Below are 18,046 nucleotides of genomic sequence, written 5' to 3'. Positions count from 1 at the left end.
AAGATTGAAATGGTACAAGTTTTAATCAGGAATGGCTTCGGGGAACCATATGTAAATAGGCAGAATATTTGATTTTCCTATTCCAGCTTTGCTGGCAATTGCTTGTTACTCCTAGCTATAAAAAACGAACTTTAGTGGGGAAGGCATTAAAAACCCAATGTTTAATATGGTCCAGCACCTTGTTCTTTGACTGGAACACCTTCAGAACCATCACTTAGATCAACAGTAACTATTGGCTACCATTTTTGTTTCTTTGTTTGGAAGGAAACATTCTCGGTGAAATTGTCTTTCTAGAAAAGCAATTCTTAAGATTTTAAACTAGTGCCAAGTATTGCGTATTCTTGACATTATTTTCCAGGCCTCCCATAAAGAGCCAGGAAGGCAGCTGGGTGCGGAGGCTCACGACTGTAATCTTAGCACTTTGGGAGGCCGAGGCGGGTGGATCACGAGGTCAGGAGTTTAAGACCAGCCTGGCCAACGTTGTGAAACCCTGTCTTTACTAGAAATCCAAAAATTAGCTGGGCGTAGTGGTGCGTACCTGTAGTCTCTGCTACTCGGGAGGCTGAGGCAGGATAATTGCCTGAACCTGGGAGGCAGAGGTTGCAGTGAGCCGAGATTGCACCACTGCACTCCAACCTGGGCAACAGAGCAAGATTCCGTCTCAAAAACAAACAAACAAACAAAAACCCAGGAAGGCTCACAAAAGGAAGAAGCTGATCCGTGTTTCCTGTTGAGCATGTCATGTGATAGCCTGGAAAGTAGAGACTTCGCAATAATGTTCTTGGAATTCTAGGGTCTCCATTCCTGTCTTTGATTTGGGAAAAATTGCATCCCTTTAAGGATGGAAATTTGTTCCCATAATTCTTGAATCTCTATTTTAACATGACTTGCTCTCTATTTCTCAGTTCATCACTGAGACCATGAAAAGCTAGTTTATAATTGCAACTTGGAGTTTTGGAGTATTCATAAAAACGCTGTGATGTTTAATGTTATCTTAGCTTCCCAGCATCCCTGTCTAGAATCTCAAAGCTTATTTGATCTAGCTTTGTTTTATTGTATCATGCTATGCCTTGTCAATGATTTTTGAAATCACTTATACTGCTCAGTAAACCTTGTTTGGTCTTGTAAGTCACATTTTTTGGGGTGACCAGCCAGTTATTTATTCATTTAACAATAAGGTCTCCCATGAAGAACCAAGAAGACTCACAAGAAGACCAAAGGTGGGGGGCAGGGAAACTTATTTGATCTACAAAGTTACATTTTTTTTCATGCCTATGCAACTATTTTTTCATTTAACAATAAGCATCTAGTATTTGCTAGACAGTTGTCTAGATGCTGAGCATGTAGCAGTGAACAAGACGGACAAAAATCCCTGCCCGCATCGAGCTCACATTCTAGCAAGGGAAAACAGAAAATAAAAGTAGATTGTGTAACAAGGGTGAGGGATAATCTTACAATTTTAGGTAGGAGAGCCAGGCAAGGCCTTGTTTAGGGGGTAACATTGAAGCAGATTGGAAGGAGAGAATGAGCCACTGAGAAATTTCAAGGGGGAGCACATAGGCGGAAAGATAGAACATGATTGGGATGTTTCAGAAGCAACAAGTGTGGATGAAATAGAGTGAGAGAAGAGGAAACGAAATGAAGACAAAGGGACAAGTAAATGGGTGGCGGAAGATAGGGCTTTGTCGTGTTAGAATACAAAGTAGTAGGTTTGGATTTGGAGTGAGATGGGGAGCCACTGAAGAGTAGAAGAAGGGAAGCAATATGAGAAACAGGAGAACTCACAGAGGCGACCAAAGTAATCCAGACTAGGGATATGATGGTCTAGATTAGAAGAGGCAGAGCAGGGGAGAAATGTGTAAATACTGTCCTGTAACTTTTTACCAACAAAGAGAGTGGCAGTGTTTCAGCACCGTGAGAAAGGATGACCAGCAGTAATGTCTCCCATTTGTCAAAAGAAGACTAAGCCTATAAGAATGGCTACATTTTCTCCTCTCTGTGAATGGCTTTATTCAGGAATAATTGACATACAATTAGCTATACATATTGAACATTTACAGTTTTATAAGTTTCAACACACTCGTGAAACTATCCCCACTATCAAGATAATGAACATACCCATTATTTCAGAAGTTTCCTTGTGCCCCTTTGCAGTTCCTTTCCTGACAGATCTATTTTCTTTTTTTATTGTTTTTTATTTGTTTGTAGAGACTGGGTCTCAATATCTTTCCCAGGCTGGTCTTGAAATCCTGGCCTGAAGAGATCCTCCTTGCTCAGCCTTCCAAAGTGCTGGAATTACAGGTGTGAGCCACAGATTCAACCTGGATTTGTTTTCTGTCACTAGATGAGTTGGCATTTCCTAGAATTTTAAACAGATGGAATTATATATGTGCACTTTTTTTGGTCTGGATTCTTTAACTTAGCATAGTTATTTTGAGATTCATCCATGTTGTTATGTATATCAGTAGCTCATTCCCTTTTATCCTTTTTTATTGCAATAAAATATACATAAAATTAAGCATTATAACCGTATTAACTGTACAGTTGAGTGGCATTAAGCATCATCCCACACCGAATCTCTGTACCCATTTAAACAATTACTCCCCCTTTCTCCTTCCCCCATTTCCTGGTAACCACTGTTCTGCTTTCTGTCTATATTATATTTGACTATTCTAGGTACCTCATGTAAGTGGAATCATATGATAGTTGTCCTTTTGTGTCTAGATTATTGATATGGTTCGGCTGCGTCCCTGGCCAAATATCAACTTGAATTGTATCTCCCAGAATTCCCACATGTTGTAGGAGGGACCAAGGAGGAAATGGTTGAATCATGAGGCTGGTCTTTGCCAGGTTATTCTCTTGATAGTGAATAAGTCTCACGAGATCTGGTGGGTTTATCAGGGGTTTCCGCTTTTGCTTCCTTCTCATTTTCTCTTGCTGCTGCCATGTAAGAAGGCCTTTTGCCTCCCACCATGATTCAGAGGCCTCCAAGCCATGTGGTACTGTAAGTCCTATTAAACCTCTTTTTGTTTCCAGTTTCGGATATGTCTTTATGAGCAGCAGGAAAACAAACTCATACAATCATTTTACTTAACATAATGTCCTCAAGATTCATCCATGTTATGGCATGTATCAGAATTTAATTCCTTTTTAAAGATGAATAATATTCCATTGTATGAATATACCACATTTTGTTGATCAAGTCATCCATTGGCTATTCATAATACCCATCTTTTGGCTATGGTGGATAAAGTTGCTGTGAACATTGGTATACAAATATCTGTGTGAGTCTCCGCTTTCAGTACTTTTGTGTATATACTTTTTTTGTGTATATACTTTTGTGTATGTACTTTTGTGTAGGATTGCTGGATCAAATGATAGGTCTCTGTTGACATTTTTGAGGAACTGCTATACTGTTTTCTACAGTGACTGAACTGTTTTACTTTCTCGCTGACAATGCACAAGGGTTCTAATTTCTCCACATCTATGCCAATGCTTACTGTTGCTGTTACTGTTACTGTCCCTGTCTACTGTTCCCTGTTTTTTGATAACAGCCATCCTAATGGGTATGAAGTGGTATTTCCTTGTGGTTTTGATATGCATTTTCCTAATGATTAATGACGTTGAACATCTTTTCATGTTCTTAGCCATTTATATATCTTCTTTGGAGACATGTCTATTCAAGTTGTTTGCCCATTTTTGAATTTGGCTGTTTTTTAGTTGTTGAGTTTTGTGAGTTCCTTATGTATTCTAGATATTAATTCCTTATCAGATATATGACTTGCAAATATTTTCTTCAAGGATAGCTGAACTTTTAATGATATATTAATGTGATGAGCAAGGGATCACAGAACAGTGGAATAGACTTTACTGTCCATGACATTGATTAGGCACTTAAATTCTGTACTATTGAATGACATCATTCGTATTGGTATTAATTAGCTATGGGACCTTAAGCAAGTTACTTAAATCCTTTGTGACTCAGTTTTCTTGTCTGTAAAATAGTGATCGGAGCTGTATCCACCTCAAGATTGTGAGAATTAAACACCTGTAAAGTGCTAAGAACATAACAGCAGTAATTAGAACGTAGTAAGCATTCAATACTGTTATTTTTAGCTTTTATCAAAATTATTCATATAATTTTTGCAAGTCAAAAATTTCTATAAGGTTTGTTAAGGAAAAAAAAATGCAGGAGTTATTTACACCTTTTCTTCCCATTTTCATTTCCACCGGCAATCATTTCTACTCTTTTCTTTCAGGTAATGCTTTTGGTAGTTGATAACATACTTATATTGTTTTGAACATTATATATTGGCTTCCTGATATGGAAGGTGAAGATTTACTTAGCTCTCTTCTTTCTCCCTGCCTGCCTACACATGTGCATGCTTCTGATTCCCATTATAGGTTTACTGTAATTTTGATTGTATCACTATTCAGCCTTTATAGTTATTATATACATAAGAATGCCTTCCAGAATCTGTGATCTGTTATCCTTTTCTTTTCAACTTTTTTTCTTGTATTAATAGTAGTCTTGTTTTTTGTATATTTGTATAGTTTTCTATGTAGTTTTCTACGTAGTTTCGACTAATTAAATCCCTTGCTCTCTACCAAATCTCCTCTTCTCAAGAACTTCAGAACCATCAGATATTCTGTCTGTTTCATTTTCTTGGAGCAATGTCTTCCAGAGTCTTCTTGTCTGCTCCAATCTGGCGTTCTATGCCTGATGCATGGGGATCCCCTTCTGTGATCTCTTCATTGTAATCCAGCTGATTCCCTTACTTCTCTCTTTTGTGGACTCCTCACATTCCTGCATCCTGGCCTCGCTCTTTCTTTACTGTTTTCTTATTTTGGTGGAGCATGTGCTGCAATGGTTTCTTCAGAAAGGATGCTTAGGAGGTAAATTGTTAAGACGTTAAATGTCTTCAATGATCTTTATTCCACCTTGGCGTGTATAGGTTCTTCCAGTATGAAAATCTTGGTAGGAAATAATATTTTTTTCAGAATCCTAGTGACATTGCATTACTGTCTTTTGTCTGACAGAGTTCATGTTAAGAGTTCTGAATTTTTCTTCAGCTTTTATGTCGCTTTTTTTTTGTTGGATCTTTTTTTGAATGTTTTACAATTTCACAGTGAAATTTTTCACTCATTTTACTCCCATTGTGTAGGGCTTTCAATCAGCCCTTCAACTGTTGGACATTTTCTTGAACTGCTTTGTTAGTTATTTCTTCCTCTCCAGTTTTCTCATCTCTTTGGAATCCGTATGATTTAGTTAACCTTCTGGACTCTTCCTCTAGTTTTCCTGTTTATTCCCTTATTTTCAATCTTTATATTTGTTTTTTAGTTTAATATCTGGGAGATTTTCTTAACTTCCAACTTGTCTATTGATTTTTTTTTTTCCTTGATGGAGTTTTGCTCTTGTCACCCAGGCTGGTGTGCAATGGCACTTGGCTCACTGCAACCTCTGCCTCCCAGGTTCGAGTGATTCTCCTGCCGCAGCCTCCTGCGGCATAACAGGTGCTGGGATGACAGGTGCAGGCCACCATGCCCAGCAAATTTTTGCAGTTTTAGTAGAGACAAGGTTTCACCGTGTTGGCCAGGCTGGTCTCAAATTCCTGACTTCAGGTGATCTGGCCACCTCAGCCTCCTAAAGTGCTGAGATTACAGGCATGAGCCACTGTGCCTGGCCTGTCTATTGAATTTTCAGTATTGAAATATAACATATATCATAAACATACAGCTTGAAGAATTGCCATAAAGTAAACATATCTGTGTACCTAGCACCCTGGTCAAGAAATGAAACATATCAGTGTTCTAGAAGTGCTCCCTTCCAGTGTCTGGTTCCCCACAACAGTAAACACTCTCCTGACTTCTAAGGCCATAAATCGTTTTATGTGTGTTTGAATTAGACTTGTAAACTTGTAAGCTCCTTAAAGATGTAATTTGTGTCTTCATCCTTCTTTGTATCTGCATATAGTGGCAAATGAGTATTTTTTGCCCCAAATCAGTTAAGTATTTGTTGTTCTTCAGGCGTTTGTACTATTCTTACATCGTGGCCACTGTTCAGTAACTCTGTGATTTCTGCAACTGCAGTCTCTGTTTAGTGTTAGGATTCTTTTGATAGCAAATAACAATTACAGACCTAAACAGGCTTAATTTAAAAAGGTAAGGAATTATCTCACTTCATCCTAAGAACAGGGGTCTCACTGACTTCAAGTGGACCTTGTTCCAACAGTAATGATGTGATCAGTTTCAAATTTCTTCCCCTTCCTCTTTTGGCCATTCTAAAGCTCATGGCCCCCCAATGACTGCCCCTAGCTTCTGTGGCCACTCTCTCTTTTTCATGAGCTTTGGGGAGGAGAGAAACTGGGTATTGGGTGTGTACTTTGAACTCTGGATCAAGCTTTACCTGAAGCTAGATGAACAAATAATGACCCTCTTTGATTAACCCAGTTCGGTTCTGGTTTCTGTGTTATTTACAATGTAAGGGTTTCCTGTGAATCTTCACAACTCTCTTCATACCTTCCTGAGGTTGCCCAAGGAATTGAAACCTCTACTGTTAGAAGCTCTGGTTTGGAGAATATTGTTTGAGAAGTATCTCTGCTTCCTTACCTGATTTTATATTGTACTTCGGATAATACAGTGATTTTGAAGCTTTAGCTAAGGGCCCCCATATCAGTTTTTCTCTCCTTTTCATACTTTCAGTTTTTCTCCCAAGTCCATGAAACATGATGTAATGAGGTTCTCCTTTGTATGTGAATATTTTTATCTTAATTTTTTTCCCCAAATGCTTAACCTGAAAGCTGACAGAGCCAGACATCATGTTGAAGGGCTCTAGATTTTTCTGTAAACAGTTTTCAATATTTTGCCTGAAATCCTAGAAAACTTATGATTAATTTTACAATTTATCTGTGTCAAGGGACTACGTTTATCTTGAATTGCTTGTTTCGAGGCATCTGAGAGCAGCTTCTTGTTATAGATTCTGAGCTGGGAATGATCAGTTTTTTGGGTTTTTTTTTTTTTCCCCACCCCTTCAGACTTTTCTAAATTCTCCATTTCTTCAGAGCATTCATTGCTCCATGACAGAGAAGGAGTGTGTGCTGTGTTAGCAGCAAGCTTGACTCCCTGTTTCTTGCAACCCATTAAGGAAAGCATTTCCAAACTCTGGAACTCTGGCAGGGAGGCTTCTCCTTGGCTAACCTTTCTTTCCTAGTGATGTAGTCCATCAGCTGTGTTTCCTAAATGCTCTCTGGCTTATACAGTACCCGTTTGTTACTACGTTGGGAACCTGTCTAGAAAAAGTGTAGTAATTATGCACAAAGAAGCTCGTACCTTCTAGGGAGATCATTCTGAAAAGAGATCTGACTGGTGAAAAAGGCTAGTGTCTGTCAGTAGCCTCAGTGTAAGTTCTAGATTCTTTCCTATGGTTCATAAACCCATGTCCTGGTCTCCTCCCACCTCTCCAGGCTTTTCTCTTGCAAGTTCATGTCATTCATATGACACTCTTGCAGTTGGGAATTGATTGTGCTCTTATACACACACCATACCATTTCCCTCCTAGAATGTGTCTTCCCTATGTCACATTTTCCCCTTTCGCCTTCTGTCTCCCTTCATTCTACAAAATGGGTTTCCCATCCCAGACATGAGAATGTCAAAGATCAGCACTGGACAGATAAGGCATCATTAGACTCCATGGTACCAGCTGGCCATCTACAACTTGTGAGTTTCTCCTACCTCAAGATCTGTGACATGGGTAGGAAGGGACCGGCCTTTTAAAGCTCCTCTAGGTGTGGAGTTAAGGCAACAGAGGAAGAAATCACAAGGGTGGGAATCTTTCTTTTTTTTTTTTGGAGATGGAGTCTTGCTGTGTCACCCAGGCTAGAGTGCAGTGGCACAATCTCGGTTCATTGCAACCTCCGCCTCCCAGGTTCAAGCAATTCTCCTGCCTCACCCTCCCGAGTAGCTGGGATTACAGGCATGTGCCACCACACCCAGCTAATTTTTGTATTTTTAGTAGACACAGGATTTCACCATGTTGGCCAGGCTGGTCTTGAACTCCTGACTTCAGGTGATCCGCCTGCCTCAGCCTCCCAAAGTGCTGGGGTTACAAGTATGAACCACCGCACCCAGCTGAGAATCTTTTATATCTTAGCTCTTGGCTAAGGAAATAGAAAATAGAGAATAAGAAATAGGGCTATTTTTAACAAAAAAAATTAGCCAGATGTGGTGGCGTATGCCTGTAATCCCCACCACTCAGGAGGCTGAGGCAGGAGAATCACTTGAACCTGGGAGGCGGAGATTACAGTGAGCCAAGATTGCAACACTGCACTCCAGCCTGGGCGACAGAGCGAGACTTTAGTCTCAAAAAACAAAAAAAGGGCTATTTAAATGTATGGTGATGATGAATATGTACTGAACCTATGAGGGAAGTTCTTGACATACACTATTATGTATGTTATTAAATATGGTACAAAACTTTTTGTGATATATTTTATTCGAGTATCACCATAGTCTCTACTGTCATACTCTGGCTTCTGTCTTTGTTTCTTATAGAGCAGTGGTTATAATTAGAAATGTAAACAAAATATTTTGTCCTTTATTATATAGAATATTTTCTCAAAAATTAGCTGGCATAAAACATTGAATTGGTTAATTTTGGGGGGAAGTCTTGGACAATTTAAACTTGACTTTCAAACAACAGTCTTTTGTATTTTGTCACATCTTCTACTTATTTAACAGTTTGGTTAGTGGGAGCTGGGAGTGCACCAAACACACTGAGGTACTTAAAATCTTTTTAATTTTATTGAGGCTTAAAGGCAAGTAAGAACCTGTTGCCTCTGCTTGTTACCAAAAGAACATGGGGCAAGAGTAATCAGTTACAGTTGCTATAGGTAATTACAAGCTGATTTCATTGAGAAGTAAGAACACTATATTTAACAATAAAAAGTTTATCAGACATAAAACTTCCCTCTTCCCTACACAGCCCAAGGAAGGGAAAAACTCTCACCAAAATATCATTTTAATGAGCAGATTTCAAAAGTGCTGGATTTTGGGGAGACATCGAGAAAGACTAATTGCAATTATTGTCTCTGATTGTCTTTATTGATGCCACATTGAGAAGAGTACCAGGATGAAAGTTAGAAGGGACAGTAGTCAAGCAGACTGTTACACTATAAAGATTCCCACTTATTAGACTGTCCACACGCAGTGGCATTAAAACTTCCTGAAACTGTTCCTTGTAGTTTTAAAATGATTTCTTTTTGAAGTCATTATAATGGTTTTCTTTTTATTTCTTTTCTTTCTTTTTTTTTTTTTTTCTTAAGACGGAGTCTTGCTATGTCACTAGGCTGGAGTGCAGTGGTGTGATCTCAGCTCACTGCAACCTCCACCTTCTGGATTCAAGCGATTCTCCTGCCTCAGCCTCCTAAGTAGCTGGGATTACAGGCACGTGCCACCACACCCAACTAATTTTTGTATTTTTTTTTTTTTTTTTTTTGCAGGACGGGGTCTCCCCCTTTCGCCCAGGCGGGGGGGCGGTGGCGCGATCTCGGCTCACTGCAAGCTCCGCCTCCCGGGTTCACGCCATTCTCCTGCCTCAGCCTCCTGAGTAGCTGGGACTACAGGCGCCCGCCACCGCGCCCGGCTAATTTTTTTTTGTATTTTTAGTAGAGATGGGGTTTCACTGTGGTCTCGATCTCCTGACCTTGTGATCCGCCCGCCTCGGCCTCCCAAAGTGCTGGGATTACAGGCGTGAGCCACCGCGCCCGGCTAATTTTTGTATTTTTAATAGAGATGGAGTTTCACCATGTTGGCCAGGATGGTCTCAATCTCCTAATCTCGTGATCCGCCCGCCTCGGCCTCCCAAAGTCCTGGGATTACAGGTGTGAGCCACCGTGCGGCCCTTTTTATTTCTTTTTAATTTTGTGTGGACTTCAATGGTAGAAGTTATAGTTGATTTGACCAGAAAGGGACATGTGCAAAACTTTCCTAAAATATTTCCTTTTTATTTTCTTGTGCTGTTTGCTATATCTGTCATCATTAGGGCCCCCCTAGAATGAAGCAGCCAAGTCTTGGGTTATCACAAATATAAAGATAATTTTTATATCATTTTCTTTTGCTAAAGTGATCTGGATATCAATTAATTTAGCATTAATTATTATGTTGTATGCTGTCATTAGTCATGTTACATTATTAGGTATTAGTCACATTACATCAGAACTATTTTATGCAGCCTCAACTTCTTTACTAAAATGTGCAGTAGACATCAAATCACAAATATCAAGACTTTTGAACAGGGGTGAGGGCAACTTTTTTTTGTAAAAGGCCAGAAATAAGTAGTTTTGGCTTTGTGGGTCTTACAGTCTGTGTCTTATCTACTCAACCTCGCTGTCTGTGTGAAAGCAGCCATTTATGTAAATGAATGGGCATGACTGTGTTGTGGTTAAACTTTATTTTACAAAAGCAGGTCATGGGACTGATTTGCCTGTGATCTCTGCAACCCAGCTCTTGAGCAAGGGTCACAGACTTTGCTGTGGTTGGGCAGGTACCTCAAATGAGTAAAGTGAAGTGGCTGTGGGGACTGTGACTAGCAAAGGTCACATCCTTGTCTAAAATGGTCAGCTACTTCTTCCCTATAGCCACTTGTGACTGGCTCAGTGATACCAGATCTTGTAATTCAAGGGTAGCTGGGAATTTGGATTTTTAGGCAAAGTCCTTTTATCAGTTGGCAACTCATTTAGATTTGTTAAAGAAATATGGTTCAGGTCAAGCTACACACCTTTGTGAGTCCTTTTCTGGTCCACGAGCTCTAGTTAGCAAATTCTGGTATTTTCAAGTGTTAACAGTGTATTATGTGTCAATAAGAAGTGCCTGTAGAATGTCATCAGACATGGATAGCAAATGTCTAGCACTGGTGCTGCCACTCACTAACCCTTGTAGTGCCCATGACAGACATCAGTAATTGATCATAACACTCTTTCCTGCTGAGCTAAGAGAAAGTTTCAGATTTCTTCACTAGGGCTCTAAAAAGCTGCAACCAGCCAGTCAGTCATGTCCCCTGATATAAAGGTATTCATCATTCCCATTCTAGAGGTTTCTAAAAAAATGTTTTTTTAATTAACCTAGGAAATGACTTTGGACTTTTATTGTTATTCTTTAAAAAAGAAAAACCCAGTTAAAAGATGCTCTTAATTAAAAAGTACTTGAGAAAACATGTATTAGAATGGCAGGTATGAAAAAAGGTAAGATTCTGTTAATATGGCAGTGTTAGATTTTAGACCAAACTAAGGGGACTAAAGAGTATCCAAAGTAAAATGTGTCCTTAAAAGTCACTTAGCAGCATTCCTTCCTTACAGAGACCATGAACGTGGCTTTCTGATTTGTTCATTTTCAGCATGCCTAGTGCAAATTAATGCAAATGAATAGTTATAAAGGGGAGTTTCTTTTTTTCCTTCCTTTCACTGCCTTTGACCCTTCTGCACGGTTGGTGGTAGAGTACGACATTCAGAATTTAGGTGCCATCTGGGATGCATGTATTTTTTAAATTGTTTATGTGATATGTACATGATACAGCCCAAGGAAAGCATGCTTTATTGGCCATTTTGAAAGCTTTGCATCTTTTTGTCTTCCTGCATTACTTCTTCTACCCTCTGCCAGTCTAAACACTGTTGTCTTTCAGGTTTGACCTTCTGTAAGAGTTCTGCTCTAATTCTGTCGTTGAACCTCTGTCTTCTCTAAACTTCTTTAATACTGAGGACTGTACTAGTTTAGCAGCAATGCCATGCTTTCTTATGTCCTTTGGTTTTAAATTTGAGGCATTTTTGTTTTTTTCTTCCAAATTAACATTTTCTTTCCCTGCCATCTAGCACAAGGACTGTGAATGGTGTGATCTAAAAGAACATTTTGTTTAAGCAAGCCACGGTGTTCATTGAATGCCTTCTCTGTGCCAATCACTAGGGCTATAATTGTGGATGAAACAGAAAAACAGACTCTGCCCTGGAAGATCAGAGTCTAGTACAGCAGTTTAAAGTCTGATGGAATTTCAATTTAAAATGTCCCCTTCATGGTAATCAGTGATGCACATTTACAGCTCCACTAAAAGGAAAAGCTCCAGTGGAGCATAGCTCTGTTTCAGTCACTGACATATCCCACATGCCTGGCACAGTGCCCAGTAAATAGTAAGTGCTCAATAAATAATTGTTAAATTAACTTTTAAAAGTTTTCATATAGGGTTTTTCCTGCAGGGCTGTGATTATAGGCAAATCATAGCGTGTATACCTTCTACTTTTTTTAGTATGTCTCCCACTCTTGTACCCCAGAAAAATCAGTCTTGAGTATCCTTTCAGAAATGTTGTATTCCAGTCTTGTGTATCCTTCCAGAAGTATTATAAATATTATATTATTATCCTTCCAGAAAAATCAGTCTTGAGTATCCTTCCAGAAATATTATATGTGCTTGATATTTATTTATTTATTTATATTTATTTTGAGACAGAGCCTCACTCTGTTGCCTAGAATTGAGTGCAGTGGTGCAATCACAACTCACTGCAGCTTCGACCTCCCAGGCTCCAGCAATCCTCCCACCTCAACCTCCTGAGTAGCTGGAGCCACAGGCAGGTGCCACCATGGCCCACTAATTTTTTTTTTACTTTTTGTAGAGATAGGGTTTCACCGTGTTGTCCAGGGTGGCCTTGAACTTATCAGCTCAAGCAATCCTCTTGCCTTGGCCTCCCAAAGTTCTGGGATTACAGGTGTGAGCCACTGCACCCAGCCTGTACTTTGTTTTCAATATGAGTATAGCCTATTTATTTTTTTCTCTGCAAATATATTAGATAGTTCCATGTCTGTATATAGTCATATTATTTTTGGTGACTACGTAGTATTTTATTGTCTGGAGAGATCAAAATTTATTTACCCAGAAACCTACTGATGAACATTTGAGTAATTTCTGATCTTTTGCTCTTACAAGCAATACTACAATAAATATACTTGCTCAACAGTCATTTTACAACCCCTGAAAGTAGGACTTTTCGTATACATTCCTAAAAGTGCAATTTCTATAAGAGTCAAAGAGCTTATGCATTTGTAATTTTGATAGTATTGCCAAATTGTCCTCTACAGAGAGTGTGAGTGTGCCATTTTACTGTACTCTTACTAACACTGTATTGTTTTCAAACTGATGTTTTCTGATTTGATAGGTGAAAGTTTACCTCTTTTTGGCTTTAACATGCATTTCTTTTATGTGAATAAATTGGAACATATTTTTATATGTTTATGAGCTAGTTTTATTTCCTTTTATATACTGTGTCTTTATAACATGCTCAGTTTTTAATTTGTCTATTGGCCTTTATCTTATTGATGTATTGTTGCTCTTTATATATTTAGAAAAACATTCCTTGGCTATTCTTTTTGTTTATATTTCCATGTGTATTATAGAAACAGCTTTTCTAGTTGCTAACCCCACTCATCTAAAAAACGATCCCTTTGGTCTTTTTATTTATATTATGTCAAATTTCTAGATGAATTTAGAAAGTACTGACATTTCTGTGATGTTCAGTCTTACTTCCTAAGAACATGATTTCTCTTTACATCTATTTTTTATTTTTAAAAAGTAAAACAAAATTTTAAAATAGAGATGGGTCTTGATTTGTTGCCCAGGCTGGTCTTGAATGCCCAACTTTAAGCGATCCTACCCCTTGGTCTCCCAAAGTGCTGGGATTATAGGCGTGAGCCTCCACACTTGGCCTATTTAAGGTTTCTTGATGAAAAAATTAATGACATGTTAAAAATAAGCTAGAATATCTTTTAAAAAATATGACATAAAGGGAAGATATATTCCATTTAATATTCGTATTTTATTAAAATGTCAATTCTTTCTAAAATAGCAGTTATAAAATTCAGAAGCTTAGATTAAACATTTCCTTTCTGATCATTTTCTTCTCTTTTGGCAGGCCCTGAAGAGGAAAGTGATGACGACTCTCATTTCGAAGGCAGAGATCCTGATATTTGGCATGTTGGTTTTAAGATCTCATGGGACATAGAGACACCTGGTTTGGCAATACCCCTTCACCAAGGAGACTGCTATTTCATGCTTGGTAATCTTTGGAAAATCAAAATTATATTGAGACTCTAGTGTCTAAATTTAGATTATTGGATATATATTTTGAATATGTCTTATGAAATAAACTTTTGGAGTATTTTATATTAATAGTGAAACTTCTTTATAAGAACATGTAACTAGGTTTTTCTTTTTTGAGATATTGCTAAAATTTTTTTTTTTTCTTTTTTTTGAGATGGAGCTTCACTCTTGTTGCCCAGGCTGGAGTGCAGTGGTGCAATCTCTGCTCATTGCCATTTCCACCTCCCGGGTTCAAGTGATTCTCCTTCCTCAGCCTCCCAAGTAGCTGGGACTACAGGCACACACCACCACACCCAGTTAACTTTTGTATTTTTAGTAAAGACAGGGTTTCACCACGTTGGCCAACCTGGTCTCGAACTCCTGACCTCAGGTGATCCACCCGCCTTCGTCTCCAAAAGTGCTGGGATTACAGGTGTGAGTCACCATGCCCGGCCCTAAATTTTTAAAAGTTGTTTTTCTTTTTATTCTATGTAGATGCAGAGTTCCTCAAATATGCTAAACAATTTTCTGGATTCTTTATCAAAGGTATTGAATTATCCAAGTCAAATTATAGCTTTAAAAAATACTTTCCTGTCTGTATTAGTTTTTAGTAGAGTTTTGTTTTTCTTTTTTTTTTTTTTTCCTAGTTTTGAATGTTGTTTCTTCTCAGGAACAGCTGACCTGACAATGGGGCCTTTCTCTCAACTTGTCATTTAGTTCTTTGGGAAGCAATATCTCAGCTGTGGTTAGGCCAGCTGAAGATGTGGAGTTTGTGAGGCTTTGTTTTTTTCTTTGCTGTAAGTTTTTAATTTTATTTTTGGACTTTCTACTTGTTTTCCAATGCACGATGTGTAAACAGTATCCTTTTTTACTCACAAAGCTTCTCGGGGTTTATTCTCTACTTGGCTCTAGTTCCTGATAATTTGGGGTTTATCTCATTCCTGTCTATCTGGAGAAATCTACTCATATGTTGCTTTTGGAGCCAGGAAGAACCAGGGCTGAAGCCCAGTATTTATGATAAGAGTTGATTTCCAGTTGATTGGGTATTTTAGAGTCCGCTATATTCCAGGTACTGTGTAAGGTTCCAGGGGAGATATTGGAGGTGGATGAATCTTGGTTCTTGCCTTTTGAGAATTCGGAGTACCTGCCACTAAGCATTTTCCCAATTGAAGCTCATTGCGTATCAGCTTCAAGGTTTTGGTCACATTGGTGTACTTCTGCCTAAGTAAAGTAACCTTTAATCTTTCACTGAATTGAATTTATTTTAAAAGGAGATTTTACATCACTATCTTAAATGGAAATCCAGTATCACTAGGAATAATTAGAAGGGCTTTAGAAATATAAATATAGAGAAACCAAAACAGTACTAAGGGCCTGCTACTTTTGTTTGCTGGAGATCCTGAGTCTGAGTCCTATTCTGTGTTTCTTAAGAGAGGAGATTAGTAACAGAGAGGTGTTAACTGTATAGTGGTACCAGTCTGAGACTTTCTCCGTAACGTCTGCAGGAGGATTGGGGGATCATTGTGTAGGGACTCTTTCAAGTAGTGTGATTTAATGGCGCTTAGTGCAATGTCCCTTTACCTCTTAAATTCTTCTCATGAGGAGATTCCTTCATTTCTTGAACACTGATCTAAGTATGCCCTTCATCTCTTGCCTTCCATGTGAACATTGCTTTGCAGTTTACACATCAGTTTCACACAGGCAGCCCCAATCTCCTGTCAGCTTTGTGAGGGAGATGGCAGAGATTGTTCATCTTTTAAGTGATCTTCCTAAAGTCACTCAGTTATGAGATAGAACAGGGACCAGAATGGGTGGCAGGCATCTTATGCAGTGCTTTTCCTACTCTAAATGAGGCTATTTCAACCTGATCCCAGTACACTGAAATCTCTATGTGGGAATGGTTTTAGTGTTAAGGTTCTTTCTTCCCTACTGTCTCTCCTGCCTGATCTCAGGAAGTAAGTTTATCTTTTAAAGTCCCTACCCCATCATTGAGTTTCATTTGTAGGTAAACATTATTTCATCTTTTTTTGTACCACCCAAATACAGATATTCGGCCTGAGTCTTAATAGATATTAGTATCAGCCAATAAATCACTTTCCTTTGGATACTTTGTTCAGAAGTTTCTATTAGCAATGTGTATCTTTCAAAGAAATAAGAGCCAGAATGTTATCTTTTAAAATAGCTTTTAAATTTTTTAAAATATAAAAGTGGCTGGGTGCTGTGGCTCACACCTATAATCCCAGCACTTTGGGAGGCCGAGGCAGGTGGAACACCTGAGGTCAGGAGTTTGAGACCAGCCTGGCCAACTTGATGAAACCTCCTGTCTTCGCTGAAAATACAAAAATTAGCTGGGTGTAGTGGTGCATGCCTGTAATCCCAGCTACTTGGGAGGCTGAGGCATGAGAATTGCTTGAACCCGGGAGGTGGAGGTTGCAGGGAGCCGAGATTGCACCACTGCACTCCGGCTTGAGCAACAGAGCAAGACTCAGTCTCAAAAAAAAAAAAAAAAAAAAAAAAAAAAAAAAGTATATAAGTACTCTAAAAATTCAGCTGTATTCCATATATTTAATAACATCTTATGTGTTCTTTTCTGATTAAAAAAGCAATGTGTGCTTATTTGAGAAAAAAACTCTGGAAAAAAAAAGAAAGTCTGAAATGAAGAAAGAATATAAAAATCATGTTAACGCCTGATTTAATATATTTCTTTTCAGTCTTTTTCTGTACGTATGTGTCTGGAATTATAGTAGTAATATGAATAAAAACCAGATTTACTGGGAATTAATGACAAACATTCTTTTAATCTTCTCAGCAATCCTGAGAAGCAAATATTAGCTATACTGCAAAAGAATAAATTGAGGTTAAATTTATGTAGTTACTTAACCATGGCCGCACAGCTAGTAAGAAGCATGGATTGTATCTTGTCATCTTATCCCACTTGGAGTCTGCCATTCCATGTCAGGCCACCCCTCCTTCTCCCTTAGGGATGCCTTCCTCACCCTACTCCCCACTGAACCCTGCTCAGGGTTCCTGTGCCGCCTTCTTCCCACCTGGCATGATGCCTCTGTCTCACCTAATGGCTTTAAGACTAAATTGTTCAGAAAGGGAAGAAAAGAAGTTAATGATATTCTGCTTGTTTCTTTTCTATTCTTCTTAAGGTTTTGGGTTTCTTGGGGTTTAAGAACTGGATTATAGGCCGGGCGCAGTGGCTCACACCTGTAATCCCCGCACTTTGGGAGGCTGAGGTGGGCGGATCACCTGAGGTCAAGAGTTTGAGACCAGCCTGGCCAACATGATGAAACCCTGTCACTACTAAAAATACAAAATGTAGCCGGGTGTGGTGGTGGATGCCTGTAATCCCAGCTACTCCGGAGGCTGAGGCAGGAGAATTGCTTGAACCTGGGAGGCGGAGGTTGCAGTGAGCCAAGATCATGCCATTGCACTCCAGTCTGGGCAACAAGAGGGAAACTCCGTCTCAAAAAAAAAAAAAAAAGAACTGGATTTTAATGAAAATTTTAAATAATGACATTATTCATTGGATTTTTGTGTTATAATGAGTATACACTGTAAAATATACATTGGGTCCCCTGAGCTATTGTGCATGATAAACAGAAGAAGTTAGTGTTATTTTATAGGAGCTGATATCTAAGACATAATATAAAATCTACTCTTGATTTCCCATGTCTTATTTTTAGATGTAGGTGATAATAGTTGGTATCCTACTGAACTGTGCCAAACACAGCACAGTATATCCCAAAGTCTGCACTTAGAATATATATTTTTATTAGGATGTCATATTTGATTTCTGAAATGAGTCTTCCTAAAGGAAGATTCTTTTTTAAAAAATTCAAAAGTAAAGGCAACCATGGTCTAATGCTGCCTTTTCTGTTTACTTTTAAGTCCAAATAGCACAAGGAGCCCCATAGAGGGAGGAAC

At 38.7% G+C, this 18,046-nt stretch overlaps 1 protein-coding gene across 6 annotated transcripts in view; it reads left to right on the top strand.

Annotated features, from left to right (window-relative positions):
• Positions 1-18,046, top strand: part of FTO (FTO alpha-ketoglutarate dependent dioxygenase) — a 440,820-nt gene that overhangs the window by 121,339 nt on the left and 301,435 nt on the right. For all 6 annotated transcript variants that reach the window (XM_031658246.1, XM_009196443.4, XM_003916875.4 and 3 more), the window contains exon 4: positions 13,947-14,090. In XM_031658246.1, the coding sequence (XP_031514106.1) occupies positions 13,947-14,090 (144 nt within the window). The remainder of the gene's footprint in view (positions 1-13,946; positions 14,091-18,046) is intronic.

Source organism: Papio anubis, chromosome 18, assembly GCF_008728515.1.
Source record: "Papio anubis isolate 15944 chromosome 18, Panubis1.0, whole genome shotgun sequence".
NCBI lineage: Eukaryota > Metazoa > Chordata > Mammalia > Primates > Cercopithecidae > Papio > Papio anubis.
This window is presented reverse-complemented; position numbering and strand designations above follow the sequence as displayed.